This window comes from Thunnus thynnus, chromosome 8 (assembly GCF_963924715.1).
Source record: "Thunnus thynnus chromosome 8, fThuThy2.1, whole genome shotgun sequence".
Taxonomy (NCBI): Eukaryota; Metazoa; Chordata; class Actinopteri; order Scombriformes; family Scombridae; genus Thunnus; species Thunnus thynnus.
The window spans coordinates 34,318,261-34,335,089 of NC_089524.1; the positions used below are offsets into that span (position 1 = coordinate 34,318,261).

General features: G+C 39.2%; 1 protein-coding gene across 3 annotated transcripts; it reads left to right on the plus strand.

Annotated features, from left to right (window-relative positions):
* The first annotated feature begins 1,000 nt into the window (after nucleotides 1-1,000).
* rad23ab (RAD23 homolog A, nucleotide excision repair protein b) lies at nucleotides 1,001-16,679 on the plus strand. Of its 3 annotated transcripts, none has more exons than XM_067598036.1 (11): nucleotides 1,001-1,223; nucleotides 3,637-3,718; nucleotides 4,614-4,693; nucleotides 7,325-7,776; nucleotides 8,155-8,201; nucleotides 8,912-9,039; nucleotides 9,113-9,230; nucleotides 12,323-12,507; nucleotides 13,544-13,690; nucleotides 14,348-15,530; nucleotides 15,659-16,679. In XM_067598036.1, exons 1-10 carry the CDS (start codon nucleotides 1,155-1,157, stop codon nucleotides 14,459-14,461), a joined length of 1,422 nt encoding a protein of 473 aa, XP_067454137.1. In that variant the 5' UTR covers nucleotides 1,001-1,154; the 3' UTR covers nucleotides 14,462-15,530; nucleotides 15,659-16,679. The 3 variants fall into 3 exon arrangements, with proteins under 3 accessions (XP_067454137.1, XP_067454138.1, XP_067454139.1); XM_067598037.1 differs by having other exon boundaries at nucleotides 12,326-12,507; XM_067598038.1 differs by lacking the exon at nucleotides 3,637-3,718 and having other exon boundaries at nucleotides 1,004-1,223.
* The last annotated feature ends 150 nt before the right edge of the window (nucleotides 16,680-16,829 follow it).

The window sequence follows — 16,829 nt, forward strand, 5'->3', positions numbered from 1 at the left end:
TTTACCAATTTTTGTAGTCTATGTTCATTTTAGTTGTTATTCTTCTTTTATTTTTGTTTTTTTACTTATTTGTTACATGTCAAAAATAAACAAACTCACTGCGGTCATTAAAGATCTCATGGCGCTTATCACAAAGAATAGGGGGTTCCCCAGTGTCCTGGCAAAATTCCCAACCTGGCTCTCTCCATCTGGCCGCCTAATCAACCCCCAGTGTAATTGGCTCAATGATTCCCTCTCTGTCCACCTCAAGCTGATCACTCTGGCACAAAATGGCTGCCATCCCCAGATGGGTGCTACACATTGATAGTGGTTGAGATGACTTTCAACGTTACAGTCTTTTTAGTGCCAAAGTCCCTCTTTTTGTTACTATACTTCCTATGCTGCTCAACAGGGAAACACTGTCTGAGGAAACACAAAGAGGGAATTTGATGCTAAAAAGACTGTAAATGTGTCAGATATCCACTTGATATGACTAACTCAGACTGCTGAAGCCTCATATAAGCTTCACATCAACTTTTAAATGAATTTTAAATGAATTTTCTCAAAATGACTGTGTGGACACACTGTGGATTTTGGTCCCATCACTTACATTGAAAGCACATTTAAAGGGGATCTTTTAATAGCCAATATGTTGTAAACCTATCCTTTAGGGGGACTATCCCCCATTTGCAGCATTGGGGAGACTTAGGCATTATTTTAAGCAGTTTTAATTAGAAATGTGTGTATACATTGAATGATTGTTTAGGCATTATTTTAACATTCTCAAGACTGTTCCTGAGTTCTTATGAATGCATTGTCTGGACAATCACATCATCTTGGTTGAAAGAAAATAGTAGGGTCAGGTGAGGTTGAACCAAGAGATACAGACAGATAGGCCTATTTATGGCCAACAGTTTTGTTGGGTAATCTATTTGCACTCTCCGAGTCGTCATATGTCCGAGAGCTTTGGAAGGCAGCACCGTGTTGCTGTGTTTCGCCTCCGCCAGCAGATGGCGTCCATGTGCAGCCTGCTCCGCGGCACTGAGGCAGCTGAGTCACACATACATGTAGACCCTGATAAATACATACCGTGCGAAAAAGAGCGGCTACAGTCGAGAAACTATCGTCAGTACATTCATTTTTGACTACAGCTGCATCTGACACCGCGTCGAAAGATGCTGACGATAACACTGAAGACCCTCCAACAGCAGACGTTCAAAATAGATATAGACCCACAATTGACGGTGAGTAGAAGTTAACGGGGCTGAAGTAAACACGGTCAGGCCGGGAGGGCTGGCATACATATAGGTTAGCTGCAGCAGACGGGAATATTAGCTAACGTTAAGACCAAGGTACTGGCTATTAACTCTGTCAAAGAGGCGCGCTGGTTACTTTGTATATTTGAATAAGTAACCTTATGACAATGTAAAAATATACTGCCAGACAAGTTAGCAATCTTGCAGGACCTCGCAGTGACTGAGTTCATGTGAGGTAATGTCGCTAGATTAAACTCAGGTAAAACCGGAATTTGGCAAGCTTTCCTTCAAAATAAAAGCGCTAAACCGTTTAATGACGTTTGAATGTACATCATACACTCCGTAAGAAAACCAAAATAAACACAAATTATGTTTCAATTAGCCAAAGAATACCGTGAAATATATTGTGTGTAATCCATTGGCTGTGTTTACTGCGCTTCTTGTAGTCCTCAGGACGGGTTGCAACGTATGAGCGGTTTTATATTGAAAACACGGAACGGAAATGTTTGTATTTTCGTGCAATTTTACACTGTTGGACTTGTTTCAGTGTCTCAACATCAATGACGGTGCAATATTTTAAACCTCCTTTCTGTTCACCAGGAATGGTACGATTCATCAGTAAATGTTTGTTAGTAAAATGAATAAAGCACCCTGGAGTTTACTTATCATAATAATGGAGTAGTTACACAATATTAGGTGTATTTAACTAATGTTTCCTTTGAAGTGTTATCATGTGAATTACAATTACCATAACAGTCATTGGCTCTACACACCATATTAAGCAGCATCAAATTTCTGTAACTTATAAGAAGCACATTTTTTTATTTTGTGTGTGTATATATATATATATACATACATATATATATATATATATATATATATATATATATATATATATATATATATATATGTATATATATATATATATATATATATATATATATATATATATATATATATATATATATACATATGTGTGTGTGTGTGTGTGTGTTTGTGTGTGTGTGTGTACACATCCTTTCTTTATATCACTATCCCCCAGATCACATTAGGTTATCGTTATATGTCCTTATCTTACCTTTGCTTCTGTTTGCACTTTCTGGTTAGATGCTGAACAGAATTTCATTGCACTGGTACTTTATGTGCAAAGTTTAATCTAATCGAAAAGACACTATTACTTCATTTTGGATGTTCTATGTCTCTGTTTTTCACCATATATGATAGCTTTTGTGTTAATAATTGTGATGTTACTTACTAATTTAACACTGTGATCATTTTTCCCCTGAGTTTTTCATTTTATTTTTTTTTTGTTTTTACCACATGCACAAATAGGAAACTAAAAGTTTAGTAAAAGTACTAAAAAGCACAGTGATCCATATTATGACAAACACAAAAAACACCAAAAAAATCACATTGAGCTACATAAGACACTCAGTATGCAGTCAAAATTCTGTCAGTCTTCAGGACATGGAGTCCAGACAGGTGACTGTATATCATTATAATTACTCACAGCTTATATTAATATAAATGACAATTTTCAACAGAATGGATGGAGTGACACTATCTGTCCATTTACAGAATAGCCAGCCTCTTGTCATATTGTTGATTACACAGTCTAAACAGTTGATATACAAACTCCCGGGTCTGGCTTAAAGGGCAGGTTCACAGTTTTTCCAAGTCTGTTTTACAACAACATTCAGGAGCGCAATTGAACAGTGAAACATGTTTTTCTTGCTGTAATCATTCCTCTTGTTCATACTGACCATTAGAAGATCCCTTCATAACACACTTACGATGTAAGTGATGGGGGACAAAATCCACAGTCCTCCTTCTGTGCAAAAATGTATTTAAAAGTTAATCTGAAGCTAATATGAAGCTTCAGTGTCCAAATGAGTCAAATCAAGTAGATATCTTTCAACGTTACAGTCTTTTTAGAGCCAAAGTCCCTCTTTTTGTTACTTTACTTCCACCGCAGCTCAACAGAGAAACACTGTCTGAGGAAACACAAAGAGGGAATTTGATTGATTGAATTTTAAATATATTTTTGCATAAAATAACTGTGTGGACACACTGTGGATTTTGGCTCCATCACTTCCATTGAAAGCACATTTGAAGGATCTTTTAATATCCAGTATGAACAGGAGGAATGATTACAGCGAGGAAAACCTCTTTCACTGTTCATATGGACACCTGACTGTTGTTTTAATACACACTTCTCTGGAGAAGATCAACAGTAACATATTCCCATGACATATGACCCTTCACTAGACAACATTTCCAGCAACAGCTGTCAGGTGTTACACAGACCTGTAATTTTCCAGGGGTTGAATGACATGGGTGTAACATTTGGAATAATGTTTGTTTCAATAATTCTACCAATGACATCAATGTTGTTTGTCAGGTGAAAGCCCTGAAGGAGAAAATAGAGGAGGACAGAGGAAAAGATGCATTTCCTGCTGCAGGGCAAAAACTCATCTATGCAGGTGAGCCAGAGGAGTTCTACAGAGAGAAAAAAATGTATTCAGTTATACTAAACTACCAAGTATTTATTAACTGTTCAAAATCATTGCTCGAGGTACAGTACCAGTCAAAAGTTTGGAGACACTTTCTCATTCAAGTTTGTCCAAACTTTTGACTGGTACTGTATATTTAATTATAACCATAGTAGCAATATTATAATTCCTGGAAGGTAACTCGGTTGTGGAACTAACATAACCAAGAGTTAAAGTTACTACAACACACTTTAAAAATAGATATTGATTCAAACAGAGCAGCTGTTTTTTCTTTGGTACTTGGCCAAAATGCACTCTTGGCTGTCTACATATAAAGAATGATGGACAGGAAAACACCACTCCATTTCACAATGGGGCCCCCACCTCTTCCATTATTTACTTATATTAGAACAGCTTGTGCTTTATTGCTTACGTATTGATATTGAGAAAACTCACTGAAGCAGCAGTGAGAATACTCATCTTGCAAATGAATCAAGTAGGTCATCAGAATTATAATGAAGTACTTGTAATGTGATTCGCTACCCCCCCCCCCCCAGCCTCTTGGGATAGGAGTCTTTGTCACATTTGTAGTCAAGGTGCTGTGACTGTGTATTGTAATAAATAGCGTACAATACAGCACTAAATTCTAGACAAAGAATCCACTTGATAGCAAAAAAAGTAAATCTGCATAAATATGTAAAATGTTAAGAGGTCAAACACACTATTCTAAACATTCTTAAGAAGTCACAATACTACAATTGCTGCTGCAGATAAAGATTTATTCACTATGTACTTCTATGTCCTAACATATCTTTAGCTCCATATTTTGGCCTATTTGCGTGTCATTAATCTTTTCTCATTTGCTGTTTCTGCTCGACTCTTACAGGCAAAATCTTGAATGATGACACCTCGCTGCAAGAGTACAAAATCGATGAGAAAAACTTTGTGGTGGTCATGGTTACAAAGGTTGGTGTTTCTGCAGATTGTTTGTTGTTGTTCTGCTTGATTTGACATCTAATGGAAATACAGTTTTCATTCACTATTTCCAGTCACTTTACTTTTCATTTTTGGGTCGCTGTTAAGCCACCATCGATGAAACTGAACTCTTCCTGCAGAGATGTTTCACATTAAAAGTCTTCCAGTGGCCTGAATTGAAACATACAGGAAGTCTAGAGTTAATTGACTTAACGGAAATTGCAAAAAATAGAGAATAAAAGTGGTTGGAAATAATGAATAATTAGTGAATGGAAACAGTATTGTGTTAAAATTATAGACAGAGAGCAGCAGCGTGGTGAGTATACTGATGGCAATGGAATAATCATTATACTAAACAATGTTTCTCCTAGGATTTTGATGAGCCCATGATGCCCGGAACCCAAATTTGGGCATACTGGCAGTGAATTAGACTAAACACTAGCTTTGAATTGTTCCAGATAAGTTTACTCATGTTCATAGTCATGTGCATGTGATAATTTATCAGGAGCTTTTGACACCAACAGGGCTCTAGAGGCCTAGATAGCTGTAGTTGTAATAAATGTCAAAGAATGAAATGCCTCTACACAGAAAATGTACACTATCTTTATTGAACATAGATATATGGATAATACAGTGTTTCCCCTTGGTTACTTTGGGTTGGTAGTGGTGGGAGAGGGTGGGGGGCTGAGATTTACACTAAAGTGAGAATAGCTGGACCACCTTAAAGGTCAGTCCACCTTAAATGAGCATAGTCATGTTAGGCTAACCCATTGTTGGTAACCCATGGATGTACAAAGAGAACTGGATACAGGAACCGTGCAGGGCTTTGAAGCCAGTTTGACTGTGTAATTACAACATCACAAGACTTTTTCCCATAGACTTACATTGTGAAAGAGACATCTGTAAATCAGGGGGTACATTTTTTGAGTGTCACAATCCCTGCAAAATGACATGTTTCACTATCAGAATTTGATCTATTCAGTCTGATCACATTTGGAAAGTCCAGAAGAGCCACACGATTGAATTGTTTTATCCCTATTCAAGTTAGCTGGAGTTCTAAATGATCTGGGTAATTTTAAACCTGGAAGTCAAACTTGTTCAGGAGGTAGAGCAGGTTGTCCACTAATCAAAAGATCAGCGGTTCAGTTCCTGGCTCCACATGTCGAAGTGTCCTTGGGCAAGATACTGAACCCCTAATTGCTCCTGATGGCTGTGCCATCGGTGTGTGAATGTGTGTGTGAATTGCATGGCAGCCCCTGCCATCAGCATATGAATGTGTGTGAATGGGTGAATGTGGCTTGTAGTGTAAAAGCGCTTTGTGTGGTCGGAACACTAGAAAGGTGCTATATAAGTGCAGTTCATTTACCATTTACCATTTCCATGGGCTAACCCCCCTCACTAACAGTTGGAGAAACAACAGACGAGACTTTTCTTGTTCTTGAGAAGCTGCAGCATTAAACACTGTAACACTGACACACTGTAGTCTGTACTGTACATTTACTGCCAGATTGACAACTTACTGCTAACCTTTTCCTCTGCTCCGCTCACATTCACTGTCACTTTTCTGACGCTTGCTCTGTCACACTCGCTATGCACACACATTACGCACTGCCCTATTCCTTAATAGAGCTATGCTACCAGGAATTTCCCAAGCAACGACACAGGGAGCAGTGCTGCTCAGAGACTAACAAACACTATTTCTGTATTAATGAATATTTAGCATTATTTTTTTTGCATTAAAAAAGATCTTTTTGGCCTGGTGGCCTGCCAGGCTTGTGTACAATTAGAGGGAAAACACTGATGTAAATAAATCACATATTAGATAACAAAATCTAGAACTACTACACTACAACAACACTAGCTTCCTCTGTGGCATAGGCTACACATCATAGCAACAAGTACTATCCAACAAATTGATACCGCCCTAGCCTTTGCTAGTAACAACCACTTCTCCATGCACATTTGGAAAGGTTGACTTTGTTGAACTCATTTCTGGTCTTTAAGTTATAACTCTACTGTCTTTGCCTAAGAAGTCAGCTAAATAAACGGCTTTCTGTAAGGGGTAGTATGTCTTTTCGCTGTATACCACTGCTTCTCTCCAGTCTGAAACAACTGGCTGCATGTTTGCTCTTTCTAGCAGCATTACAGGACATGCTCTGTAGCCAGAGCTTTGTTCCATTTGCTCACCACCAGCTCCAGTCAGCTGCTCCAAAAAGAGAAAGTGCACTTTGTTTGCATTCGTCGTGACTATTATGTACAATGTGAAATTTCAGCAGCAGTGTTCATCATTTAGCAGAAAGCATACAGAGGAAACACTGCTGAATTTACCTCGTGAGTCATTATAGGACAGGTTTTTACCTGGAAATAGCCTTTATTTGTTCATGATGACCATGCTATTATTTGAGATACTGGCTTTTTCTTGAGAGGTTACTTTGTTATATGTGAAAGTATTGTTATTATGTTAATATGCTCCTCTTGCTCCTTTTAGAGTAGCAGAGCATTACAGTGTGAAAGCTACAGGGGAAAGGTAGTGTGTTGTGTAGGAGATGACCAGATAAAGCAGGAGCGATGTGCACTCGGATCCATTAATGACCAAGCTGTGTTGTTATTGTGTGTTTTTAGCCTAAACCAGCCCCTCCTCCACAAGCTGCCCCTAAGCTGACTCCCCTATCAGCTGCAGCTCCAGCACCGCCCTCATCCTCAGTCCCAACACCAGCCTCTGACCCAACACAAGTGCCCTCCACACCGACACATACAGTGCCTGCACCCACACCTGCCCCACAGTCAGTGCCTCCTTCTGAAGCTCAGCCCGCAGCCCCAGAAAACACCCCATTAACTTCTCCTGAAGAAACCGCAGCTCTGGACTCAAACACAGCCCCAAACGCAGCTCCAGGATCGGCCTCAGCTGCTACCCCAGCCCCTGCCCCAGCTCCAGCTCCAGAACCAGCCCCTGAAGCTGGTCAGACAGCCCCGGCAGACTGCTCCACCCCTGCTGCCCAGCCAGAGGAGAAGCCAAGGGAAGATCCTGAGAATCAACCATGCGCCACTGCACCAGTCCACTCCTCTGCTTCCAGGTTGGAGGACACACGGCATCTGTTTACATACATTGAGAATTTAACTGATCATCTGGTTTACCTGGTTTAGATGATTGTTTTCTCCTGAACAAGTTGAAGAAGTTATTATGACATTAGACTGTTTCGCTTTTGTTTTTTAACACCTACAGAGAATTAGGTACTTAGCAGTAAAAATAATTATTTTCCTGCTTTAGTTTGGTCACAGAACAGCACAGTCTGTGTGAGACTTTTATAATAAGACTTATTCCAAGGTCCTAGTCCCTCGTTGCCATATATACAAGTCACTCTTCTGTGTTAACTAAAAGTATTGCTCACTAAAAATTGTGTTTGCTTTAGAATGTTGATTTACTTTTTTCTCTTTGTTCATTTCTCTCGAAGCCTCGTTGATGAACTGGGCCTCCTTGAGGAAGCAGCGTCAATACTAGGTAAAAAAAAAAATCTATCAGAAATGAAGAACATATCAAACTACTGGCTGTCTTCAGCTTTGGATGGAATTTGCTTCAATTTTTTTCAAATTGCATCCCTTCTTCCCAAAGTCAGAAGACTGTCAAACCAGAGCACACAGACATTACACAAATACTATGGGATTCAGCACAATAATAATAATAATAATAATAATAATGATAATAATAATGATGATAACTTCATTTGTTTTGCACCTTTCACACAAAAAAATGCACCTCAAAGTGTTTTCAGCAAAAGAATTGACTTGCACCAAGTGCTTCACATCAATACAAGACAAAGACAAAAAAAGCATAACATGAACATAAAAGGCAAAACCCCAATTTTAAAATGCAACTATTTAAAATGTGCTTACAGTACAGCAGACAAGCCAAATGATGGCATGAGAAGCCTGATGTAGTCTAGAAATGCAATACCATATATTAGTGCTCCAACTAATTATTTTCATTATAGATTCATCTGTTGATTTTTTCTCAATTAATTGATTAGTTGTTTTGTCTATATAATGTCAGAAAATGGTGAAAAATGTCAATTAGCGTTTCCCAAAGCCCAAGATGACATCATCAAATGTCTTGTTCTGTCCTTAACATTCCACAACCCAAAGATATCGGGTTTCATCCTGCTTCCATCAACCTCTTCTGTCTCTGTGGTCTCTCTGCTCTTGTTTCCATAGTGACAGGTCAGGCCTATGAGAACCTGGTGTCAGAGATCATGTCTATGGGTTATGAACGAGAGCAGGTAGTCTCTGCGCTCAGAGCTAGTTACAACAACCCGGACCGAGCAGTGGAGTATCTACTCATGGTAAGGATTTAACCAGCCCCACCTGCCACTGTGAGTACACTGTGAGTGTCTAATAAATGTTTGTGTACTGCAGGGTATTCCAGCAGAGGCCACTGATCTGCTACCTCAGGAACCAGTCAGACACAGTGCTCCATCCAACCCCCCTGTCCCTGCTACACAACAACCACAGCAGCCCCCAGCAGCCTCCACCAGTAAGAGCACACTTGATACTTATAATACAAACACAGGTACACAGAAGATGGAAACTATACTGTGAGACAACAGTGATTTCTCAGTGTTTATTAGATCATTGTGGCATGAAGGTTCAACTGCAGAGCTCACTCCAGGGGCCCCCAGCTTTACCTGAGTGTAGTGATCCAGGGAGTTAGGCCCTCACTTACTTAGGCTTACTTTCAGGTTGTTTCATTGCTGGTTTCCACCAAAGGAACTTTTCCAGGAACCCATGAACCTTTTAAACGAAAAATTCACCGCTGTGAATGTCACCTATGTAGTAGAAATGTGCAATTATTTTTGAAATTGGTGCCCTATGACTAGAGAAAACCTAGGCTGTAGATTCCCCATACTGCTCTTCAGGGGGAATCCTACAACAACCAGAATGCATTGCGTGGGTCTTGTCCAATGGGCTTCCAGTGAACTACTCGTCTGAATATATTGTAGCAGTGTCTCTAACCCTAACCACTGTTTCTTTACCTATTTTGGACAATGATGAGCTGAACCTGATTGTACTCAAAGCTGGATGCAGCCGCAAGTTACAGGTAACATAGTCGCTGATGTGCTGTTCTGTATTCAGAGTTGGCAAAGTACGACATAATATTCTGTTGGAAAACAAAGTCACGTTTATCAAAGCACCATATAGTTTGTTGCAGTGCGGAGTTTTCTGTCTGTCTCCACTTTTCTGACATTCCTCACTGGGCACTGGCCGCCGCTGCAGCAGCCCCCGCCGCCTCTCTATGCTGACGCCGTTACGGCTCCCGTGGTTGTGGTCTTCCTCTTCCAGACTCTGTTGTGTCTGATTCCACAGTGTGATATTCGACCTTGTATCATGACACTAGTTTTCTTCCTAATATACTGACATTTTTAAGTATTTAGTAGTATGATATTTTAGTGTCTGCTTTTCCCTATTGCTGGTGTAACGTGGTAGATTTTACAGTCAAGGACATTTAACAGTCCTTGATGTCACCACTACAAAAAATGAGGAAACACAGTTTGCAGTCTAATGCAGATCTCCAAAATCCGCTGGGTGACACAGTCTTGCGTCACCTGCCTGGACTTTTGCCAGCAAATGAGCAGGGAGCTCTGGGTGCAGGCAACATGGAGGGAAGTTAAACATTGTTGATTTGCATATACTACCCACATTGTAATGATATAGTGCTAGTTGAAAATCTGTAAAGTTCCCCTTTAAGGAAATCTGGAACTAACAGTACTGTACCTTCAGTGTGAAAAAATGTGCTAAAAGTGAAATAAAAAGCCATTTATAAGAAAGGCAGATGCAAAGTGGAATGTTCAAGCACTATTGGGAAATATAACTTTATCTTCAGTCTTTTATGAAGATGTTTGTAACTAATGTTAACATTTTAATGTTAGGGAGGTGTAAAAAGAAGTTAAGTAGAGTCAAACTGAAATGTATTGTTGCTAACGTTAGGATTAGCTTGTCATTGTAGTTGTTGCACAAGGTTATGTTGTGTTTGCCTGAACAGTCTGAACAGAACAGAAGTTAAAAAGACTGCAAAGTTAATATATTTTCCAAATTGTATAATGTATTATCAGTTTTTATAGTGGCATGTTGAGGAATTTATATTATAATCTGTGACACACGGCTGTATAATCCTGGAGTAACATTAATGTTAGCTTTTCAACATGCTAACATCAACTGGCTAATTTAGTTGAGTATTCCTGTCACACTCCACAAAAAACATTGGCTTTCATATTTTTATCCTAAAACTTCTCTCTGTGAAGTTTGCTTGTATGAATGTTCCAAGTCCAATTCAACAAACTCTGCCTCAAGCCTGAACTTGTCATAAATGGTTTGTTTCAGCGTGAAAAATGCCACCTGTCCATGAGGAGGTGTGATCATTAGCATAAACCATCCCCCTAAAACGTCCATATAAGGCTCCATGTTCTGCTCCGTTTGTGGGCAAGTTTCATTCACAAAAAAGTTCCCTAAAGAGTAAAAACACTGCACCACTTCAACAAACACATAACACATTTAGGAGTGACAATAGGAGAAAAAATTAGAAAATATGAATCCAGCTAACATGTCATCAGAACAGCTCTGCACTGTGACAGAATAAAGAGGGAATGCTTTGACATGAAGTAAGATGCTAAAAAACATCTTGCAAAGCGCTCTGTGATGGGAGGCGGTCATGTGACAGATACAGAGATATTAGAAGAGAATATAATAGTCTACAGGTGATGTTACACTGTCAGCTACAACACAAGATGAGACTGGACAGAGACCTGCAGAGAGACACAGAGTCAGCTGTTGGAGTGAGGAAGTTTCCTAGCAACTACTGAAATGCCAAAATATGGCAATAAAAATCACAACATCTAAAAAATCTTTCAGTAAATTGGCAGCCATGATGATGAAAATATGGTAAGCAGAATATTAATTTAGCATTAAGTTTGCTTGACTTATATTTTATTATTTTTTGTTAATTTCAGTATCATATTTAAACCCCAAATTAATTCAGATTAGGACATTATAATTGTAAATCAAACAGGTGTTTCTCCCAGTGAAGAAAGGTGGAGATGATGTATTCATGACATGCAAGACAGGTCTAGACCATTTGTAAATTTCGTTCTTACCTCAGAGAAAATTCTGAAATTGTGATGAACGCACAGAAAGTTATCAACAAATGATCAACTTCCCCTCCAGATCTGCTGAGCTTTTCAGCATCTTTTTCATCTTTTTAGCATCTTTCAGCTCATTATTTTTGTTTTACAGCCCACAGCTTAACTCAGCTCAGAGTGCTCATCAGCCTGGTTTCCAGCAGTGGCAGGCAGCTGTATTCAGGGAAAAAAGCTCTGATAAACCCACTGTACAATACCTGCTCAGCACCAAACAGCACACAGACAAAATTAGACACTAGATGGTGAAAAAAATGGAATATTAGCAACTAAAGAGCCAGATATTTTCTCAGATTTATTCTCAGGAGTAGCTAAAAGGAGAGTTGGTATTGAAAACACGACTCCAAAATGAATGCTAATGTTGCTAGGTATTGGCTGGATGTGTAAATATGAACTTTGCAAGGCAACAGTATGTCAAATGTGTGACTTTCTCCAGCAGGGCCAGTGTCTGCAAACCAGCCTCCGTCTGCAGGTGGAGGCTCTCTCCCTACCGGGAACCCTCTGGAGTTCCTGAGGAACCAGCCTCAGTTCCAGCAGATGAGACAGATCATTCAGCAGAACCCGGCTCTTCTACCAGCCCTGCTGCAGCAGCTGGGCCGAGACAACCCACAGCTACTGCAGGTACCACACCAGCACACCTACCACACTACACTGGCTCTCCGAGGTTTTACATTTCATCTGTTTTTCTGTTAGCAGGATATTTCCTAAATACATTTGTTAACAGAGTGTTAAGAGATGTAGGGCCTTGAGCCCAGGAAAAAGTGTTTTTCTGCAAATCTGGATTTAGGTGTAGATCTGGGATTTTTTAAAAAAAAAGGCTCAACATGGAAGAGGGCATTACCTGATCTATTTGCTATTTTCCTATGAACTACTACACTTACTTGAATTAGAAAAATATATGCATAAACATATGTTAACCTGTATGCCACACATGATGGCTGTAATGTAAAATGTTCAGCTTTCTTTACAAAAGGAGTGTAGATATAAATGTCTGCCTGTGTCTAGAAGCCATTGTGGCTGCTCTGTGGTCTGCTTGGTTTTTGTTGTTAGTGTGGTTGTTTTTGCTTCTTTATCCACCAATTCTCTGAGCAAGAATGAGACATGACCGCAGCACACTTCTCAACATTGGATTTGACTCAACTCAGCAGTTTTCCAACTTGTTGTTGTGTTGAATGGCTGTAGCTGGCTGGAGATTCTGTGAAACACTCACCATGGTAACAACAGTAACAATAGAAGCGTTTCTCGGTGAAGGCGAAAGAAAGAACACGAGGCTGAGAGCCCGAGCCCTGCCTTCACCCCTGTATTGCATGTATTGAGAAATAGAAGTATGTGATGAATAAACCTTGCAATCTTGAAATGTTCAATCTCAATACTAAAGGGTTATTGCTACATAGAATTCAACTTTTTGAATTGAAACGGCAGAAATTTGAAATCCAGCAGAAAATGCTGTTATGAAACATCAACACTCAATAAGAACAATATATCCTGTATGCTATATCCATTTAATACCAGATATCAGTTGTCTGACCAAATACATCCGACACAGTCACGTCTTTTGTCATCACCTACTCAGTGTCATTTTTGCCAGAGGCTTGGAACCTGTATATTATCTGTATGGTAATATTGTCACTGATTGTATGTATTACTTGTCATACAGCAAATCACGCAGCACCAGGAGCGCTTTGTCCAGATGCTGAACGAGCCACGTGGTGGAGACACTGGAGGGGAGGGAGCCGAGGCCCAGGGCTCACGACAAACCAACTACATCCAGGTCACCCCACAGGAGAAGGAGGCCATTGAGAGGGTCAGTTTACCCCCCCCCCACTGACTTGTTACCTTGTTATCTAAATAATTAGATGTATCAGTAGTTAGCTAAAGTACACAAAACTATGATAGAATATTCTTTTTTCTTTTCAACTTGACATTGGATTAACCAAACCATTCTGAGCTCACTTTTTAAACATTTGAACTCTCCACCATGCACACTGCCCCCACAAACTGCTGCAGAATGAGGATGTGTTCACTGAAAAAAAAAGTCTAGAAAAGTTTGCTCCCGGCCCTTCAAAATAATGACTTCTGCTTCCTTATTTATCCATAATGAAATGATTTTATGATTATGCAACTACGGATTTAAAGGGTTAGTAGTGGCAACATTCCTGGTAAGTATGGCAGCTTGTGTGGAGAGTTCAGACAGTTCTGCATACTGAAGGTGAGTATCCATGCATCTGTATTTCTTCTCTTCTGATCACAGTGTAGGGTGTAAGTCCAGGGAGTTATGTACAGACACTGAGGCAGCAAACATTTGTGAAATCACTGCAATGAGAAATTGAAGTTGTTCCTTTATCCTGTGGTCGTGTCTTTACATATATACCTTCACCAGTAAGTGTCTCACAAACAGCTGTGAGTGTGTGTGTGTGTGTGTGTGTGTATGACTAACCTGAGCATGTGTCTTGTGTTCCAGTTAAAAGCGCTGGGCTTCCCTGAAGGCTTAGTCATCCAGGCTTACTTTGCCTGCGAAAAGAACGAAAACCTGGCTGCGAACTTCCTGCTACAGCAAACATGGGACGATGAGTAACCAAACATCACCCCGACACATCACCGTTCAACAGAGGGGTCGCAGAGAAGGGATGACAGTGCCACACAAGATCCACCAAGGACGGAAGATAACGAGGACAGGAGAGGAAGGGGATATTTCTTTTCACACCATGTGACTGTGTGATGACATGCCATTCAAAGTTCGCTGTGCTGCCTACTCTCCATTCAGCTGTGATGATCATCATAGGAGTTAACACTGAGCTTTGCCTCACTGCTGTTACATCATTACTGCTGCCGCTTGTGCCGAGTGATCACACCGCAAGAAGTAATGTCAGGAATTATGTCAACAGTCTGCATCACCTTCACCGGATCCTCCTCCATGCTCGGCATCGGAGGCTGCCTGTAGACAGCGTGTGAGAAGGAGACGACTCACAAGAAGGCTTCAACTGTACACATACACCACAGAGTTTACTGTAGTGTATATGTACACAACAAAACAAATTCCCAACGCGTCTGTTTGCCAACCCTCCATGATGGATTTACCTGAAAATGTGATGCAAACTGTTGACTTCACTGTTTGAGAGCTAGCATTGCTTTATATTAAAGTTTTAGGTCTGATCATTTAATTTCTTCTACTTCTTTTATCTTTGGAAAAAAAAATCCTAAACACTGATGAAATGTCTTCTTCAGGTGATGTTTTGACCTTTCATGAATCATGCAGATGTGCTTCTGTGGTTCTGTCCATGGATAATGAAATCTGCAAGATGATTGAAATAACTGAAGGAGTATTTGAAACTTTGGAAAAGTGAAAATGTGTTTTTCTACACCTAGGATATTTTTTCAAGGGTGAAGTGAATACATGAAACTGTTATGGAAGCCCATCCCAGCCAGAAAAAGAAAAAAAGATGAAATGTTAGAAATGGCGTAGATGAAAAAGTCAAAATTATGAGACACTTTTAATTAGAAGATAGTAAGTGATTTTTTTTAGGAAGTCATCATTTTGAGTAAGTCAGAATTTTAAATGATCAATTTGGAGTTTGTTTTTTGTTTTGGAGCAAATGGGCTTCTATAAGCTATATATATATATATATATGTATATATATATGTGTGTGTGTGTATATATATATATATATATATATATATATATATATATATATATATATATATATATATATATATATATATATATATATATATATATACACACACATATATATATATATATATATATATTCAGTTTGGTAAAAGAGCTGTGACACTTTGCACTCTATCTGAAACATCAAACTAGTGGTGCCATCACAGTATATGATGAAGATTATGGGTGCTGTGGTATTTTATTTGTGGGAGAAGTGGGCACACCCAGATGCAGCTTGAATTGTCATTATGGTCTTTCACTGTGGGGAGCTTGTTGTGTTATTTTGCAGATGAAGCAGTTTGAAGGTTGATTATGATGTAATCAACCACATAGCACGCTTTGTGAGCTAAATATTTGACTGTTTTTAAAGAAATGTTGTGTTCTTTCTTGACATTTCTTTAGCTGGAATGATCAAACATAGTCCACTTCCTACTTTCAGACAATCTATTTCTGTTCAGATGATCTCACATCACATCTTCTATGCATCTTAAAGCTCTACGTGATTGAGCCACTGCTCCTTCATGCCTTATGGGTTGTTAAAGACTTGAACACATTTCACTTTACAAATGGTGTTGTAGTTTACAATATAGTCTTTCCGATATGTCACACTTTAGTGTCCAATAATTGGTGATCATCTTTAGAGTTTTAATTATTCGTAAATAATCAGTTATTGTTTCAAAAGTGGACTAAAGGGAATTTGAATAAATGCTAGAAGCCAAATCAAAAAAATATATTTTCATCTTTCAGCATGTGCTTTGCTGTTTCTCCTTTTATTTCTTTTTATTGTGTATCAACTGGAAATGCCTAGATGTTTGGTATTATATTGTAAATGGGGGCATACAAACTTTGGGGAAAATGGCACTTTACTGTGACAAATGCTGCTCTTCAGCTATGAGGAGCTGCTGATTGCATGAGATTGTTACACAGTTATTTATAGCATGGCAGTGGGATAGGAATGATGAAACCACAAGTGTGGTGTTTCTCTGTTTTACTCATTTTGATGATGTTTAGTTTTCTTTTTGGGTTTACAAAAATACGTACATCCTTAAATACAGCAGTTGAGGTTTTAGTTGTAAAGAACTTTGTTTCAGCATTGTGTAAAATAAATGGCTTTTACAAAGTGGCCTTGCCAAGGTGATGTTTTATCATGAATGATCTGAGTGCTCTCAGGTACACATAACACTGAAAGTATCCATTTATGTTTATCTGCTGAGGTAGATAACCAGTGACAGAGCTTCATATTGACTATATGGATTATAGTATGGATCAGTGA